Below are 4,434 nucleotides of genomic sequence, written 5' to 3'. Positions count from 1 at the left end.
GGTTAGTACTTGGATGGGAGACCACCTAGGAAGACCGGGTGCTGTACGTGTAAAAAATAAGGGATTGTAAGCTGACAATGTCCTTGCAACCTGTGAGGTCAACCAAAAGTTGCCTCACCTAAAAAACAAACAAACAAACAAACAAATAAATAAATAAAAATCCAAAGCACCATTAATATTACAAATGTGAAAATGCTGTAAAAGCCAATAACAGAGAGATGAGAAAAGTCAAATGAAGAAGGTAAATAAGATAATGTGAGCATATTTAAGCAATGGGCTTAAGTGTTAAGAATGCAGACTTAAGAATGCAGGGCTTAAGTGTTAAGAATGCAGGAAATTCCTACCTCCTTCTGACACTATGGCTATGTCCACTTGCATACTTGAATGTCCATGTTTTCAGTGGTTTGGCCTTCTGCACAGCAATTTTCATTTATTTACACAACAGGTGCACATCCCTGGAGCCATTGATAGACTTTCACTGATCATTTTAGACATCCAAGAGAAAATTCTGCTTTTATGTGACTGCGAAGCGTTGTTGGTCAGAACTTGTTTTCAACTGTTTTTTTTTATTATTATTATTACATCCTAACAAACTGTAATTTCTAGATGATGCTTCCTAGATTCAATCTCAGCTAAAATTTAAACTTTCTGAGGAAGTTTAAATGAAAAATTCCTTTGGTACATTTGTATTACAGATAAGAGGCAAGCAACCCCTTCTTTTTTTTAATCACACAAAGAAAAGCATCAAGACTTTTCAGTAGCAGTTTAAAATTGGTTGGGGAGGATGTTTAAACTCCACCATTCAGTTGGGAATGGAATTCGGTGCACACAGAATTGGTGATAGAATTTTAGACATGGAAGATTCCTTAGATTTCATCTATTCCAAGTTGTTCACTTTATAGTTGAGAAATTGAAGACTGGGGATGCTAAACGACTTGGCAGAGGTCGCCTAGCTCGTTAGCAGAGAGGCTGAAAGCAAACCCAAGGCTTCTGAGTTGCAGGTCTGAATTCTGTCCAGTTCATTGAATGTTTTGAACACAGAGCAAAATCTGTCAGTCATTTATGAACTAGCTCCTAATGATAAAATGCTGTCTATTCTGCATTTAGGAGGAAGCAGCAGAAACATAATTGGGGTCCTTTCAAATTTCTCATTCATTCATTCCTCTGGGTTAAGTCTGTGACATTCTGCTTTTGTTTTTGTTTTTTTTACAGGGCACTTAATGGGGAAAAAGAGCACAGGAGAGACCCCACATGTTTACGAGGGAGGGAGCCTGAGGCAGCAGCTGCGGGAGTACCTTCTGTGGCAAGAAGCTGCAAGGAATTTGCTGAGCCTCATAGAAGCGAAGGGGACCAGAAGCCATCAGTCACCTCCAAGGGAATCCCCTGGGGATTCGCCAGTCTACTTGGGATTTTAAGATTAGAAGCAGCTTTGAAGATGTAGGTTCAAGACATGAAGTAGGTTCAAGACACAAGGAACCTGCCGGGGAACTGGGGGTGGGATGGGGTGCAGCGGGGGTGGGAGGTGTCTGGGGAGAGTTGGAGGAGAAGGCCCAGCAGGAAAGAATGAAGTTGTTTACAATATAAGCCTTCACGGCTGACGCCAATACACGCCGAGGAAATTAGTCAACAGTTTCTATGTTCTTTTCTTTTCAACATCATAGATTATTTTTCTTCTTCGCACATTAAAATGGTGTTGGTTCAAAACTCCAGTTTAGGGGTTTTATTAGCCATTGTGTTATTTGTTAGCAATGGTGCATTGATGAGACTTTTGCAATCTGCCAGGCCTTTCCAGAATATTTTGATAGTAGGGCCGCAAATTATTTGAGTTGATCCCTGTGGGTCTACAGATATGTTTACTTTTGACGAGCACTCGGGGAAGGGCCTCTTCACAGATGTTTTTAGGAGAGAGCATTCTCAGTTTATGACCTTTTATGCAAAATAGTACTTTATTTTGTTCCAAGGTTACTTAGTTCAGGTTTCATCCTAATATTTCAAAACTAAGTGAACGTATCCTAGGGCAACTGATTTGTCCTGTAGATGATCTTATGGAAGATAGGGAAAACTAATTAGACCAAACCGGCATTGTTTAGACACAAAGACAGTCAACGAGAAAAAGGAACGAATAAAATGCATAGGAATAAAATGAGGCAGCTGAAAATGAACTGATTCTCCTCAACTTTTAGGAAGTTTTCATGAAATTTATGATAAAAGAAAAAAATGATTGCAATGCTAGGAATAACAATAATAATAACAGCTAGTTTTATTGAGTGTCTACTCTATTTCAAGTCCTAGGTGAAGCTGTTGACCTCCTTTTGTCAGTTAATGCTCACAGCAGTCTGAGAAGGAAGTTTCAGGAAGATTCTATTATTCTCTCCATTTTGGATTCTCAGTGAGGAAACTGAGATGATCACATAATTTTTCTCTGGTGAAACCAGGATGAGAGCCTGCACTGTCTACCTCGGACAGTCAGCTGCCGTGAGATACCTTCTGGGGAATGGTCCACATTGATCTTGAACATGAAGGATGCAGGATGCAGTAGCAGCCTCGTTTCTCCCTGTTTCTGATAGTAGATAATACTGCTCTTCACTCACAGAGCTTCAGCGGCTGGCTTCTTCACTTTTTCATGGTGGTTAACTCTTTGATCGACAGCCCCTTCGCAGAGGATCAGGCTGGCTTTGCCAAGCCTTAGCAGCTCCTCTGGAGAGAGGCTTCGTGTTCCACAGCCCTTTGGCCCACTATAGATTCTCTAGGCTAAATCCAAACTAAAAGTTTATTTGTTGCATTAAACACCTAGAGAGAATAAGGGCTCTAGATGCCCTTATTCAGAAAAAAAAAAAAAAAATCTGGAAAAGATCAACCAATAGAGAAATAAGTACCAACTCTGTACGAAGTCCTGAGTGATTCTCTCGTTCACACTGTATGGTAGGTGTTACCGGTGCATATGACCAGCACCCTTTCTTGTTAGTGGATCACACAGCTCTGAGAATTCCAGAAATTTGGGATTACCTTCTCAGCCCCTGGCTGGCCAGGCCTTTTCTCGGTCAAGTGCTTTGCGGGACTTCCTGCTGGCGGTTGTCCAGTGGCAGGCACTGCCTTCTGTTCATCTAAAGAGTAACACCAATCACCACCACAAACCCTCTAAAATCATTTTACAAACACTGAAACGGATTTACCCTTATAGCCCATTCACAAAATACTCCCCCCACCAAAAAAAAAAAAAAAACGCAATCATGGTATTAATCTCTAGTGCCTTGCTTTTGAACTAAATAGCAATATCCACTTTGAGTTGCTTTCTCCCCGCCAAATCTGGCTCTGCATAGCTTTGGAATGTTTTGAAGAATTCACTTCCTTCCTCAAAGATCAAAATTTTCCCCACCATATTCAGAAGAATGTTCTGTAAGTTTGAAGGCAGCTACAAAAGAATAGCTCCAGAAAGGTATTTGAGTGGCAGTAGCATAGATAGACTGAGTGGGCCATCACAGAGAGCGGCTGCTCCAAGGCGACAATATTTATCGGTATTCGATGTGACTTGAGAAGTCATCTTTTGTAATTAGGTCTTGCTTTTCTATTATGTCTTTTTATGCCTTGTTTTTCTTTTTACGAGTTCAGAGAGCCCATCTCATTTCATTCCATCGCATGTTGAATAATTAGCTATCGCCCACACGGTACTGTTCTTTTGAATATATTTCCTATATTCAATGGTTAGTTTCGTATTTGCATAAACCAAAACAGCTTATCACTCCCTTTTGTTTTGGAAAGTCTGCCTCAATGAAAATATGTTATGAAAATTGAAAAAAATCTTACAATTGTCTTATTCACAAAGAAGGCACATTGAGAGAATAGTTCTGTTGGAAATCCACATCTCTCTCGATGTCAGAAAGAAGTTTGATAACTTAGCTAGGCGTTGTCAAAATAAGCAGCAGTTTTCAAAGCCTGAAGGATTTTCCTTTTCTTTTTCTAACTTTTTTTCAGTTACAGTTGACATTTAATATTATTTTATATTAGTTTCAGATATACGGCATCGTGGTTAGTATAGTACCTACCTGGCACTATACATAGTTATTATAATTATTACTGTATTTCACATCCTTGTGACTATTTTGTAACTACCAATCTGGACTTCTTAATCCCTTCATCGTTTTCACCCAGCCCCCGAATGCCCCTCCCATCTGGCAAACATCAGTTTGTTCTCTGTATCTATGCGTCTGTTTCTGTTTTGTTTGTTTATTTTGTTCTTTAGATTCCATGTGTAAGTGACGCCATATGGTATTTGTCTTTCTCCATCTGACTTATTTCACTTAGCCTAATACCCTCCAGGTCCATCCACATTGTTACAAATGGTAAGAGTTCATTCTTTTTTTTATGGCTGAGTAATATTCTATTGTATATATGTACCACATCTTCTTTATCCGGTTGTCTCTTGATGGACACTTA

The 4,434-nt window shown here is 39.6% G+C and overlaps 1 protein-coding gene across 1 annotated transcript in view; it reads left to right on the top strand.

The window, feature by feature from the left end:
• The window catches only part of GRP (gastrin releasing peptide), an 11,388-nt gene that overhangs the window by 4,434 nt on the left and 2,520 nt on the right, over positions 1 to 4,434 (top strand). The window contains 2 exon segments of the mRNA XM_023531132.1: positions 1,213 to 1,370; positions 1,372 to 1,437. Of these exon segments, the coding sequence (XP_023386900.1) occupies positions 1,213 to 1,370; positions 1,372 to 1,437 (224 nt within the window).

This window comes from Pteropus vampyrus, unplaced genomic scaffold (genome assembly GCF_000151845.1).
Source record: "Pteropus vampyrus isolate Shadow unplaced genomic scaffold, Pvam_2.0 Scaffold62, whole genome shotgun sequence".
Classification (NCBI taxonomy): domain Eukaryota; kingdom Metazoa; phylum Chordata; class Mammalia; order Chiroptera; family Pteropodidae; genus Pteropus; species Pteropus vampyrus.
The sequence above is the reverse complement of the archived record's forward strand: the minus strand, read 5'-3'. Positions and strand labels throughout refer to the sequence as shown.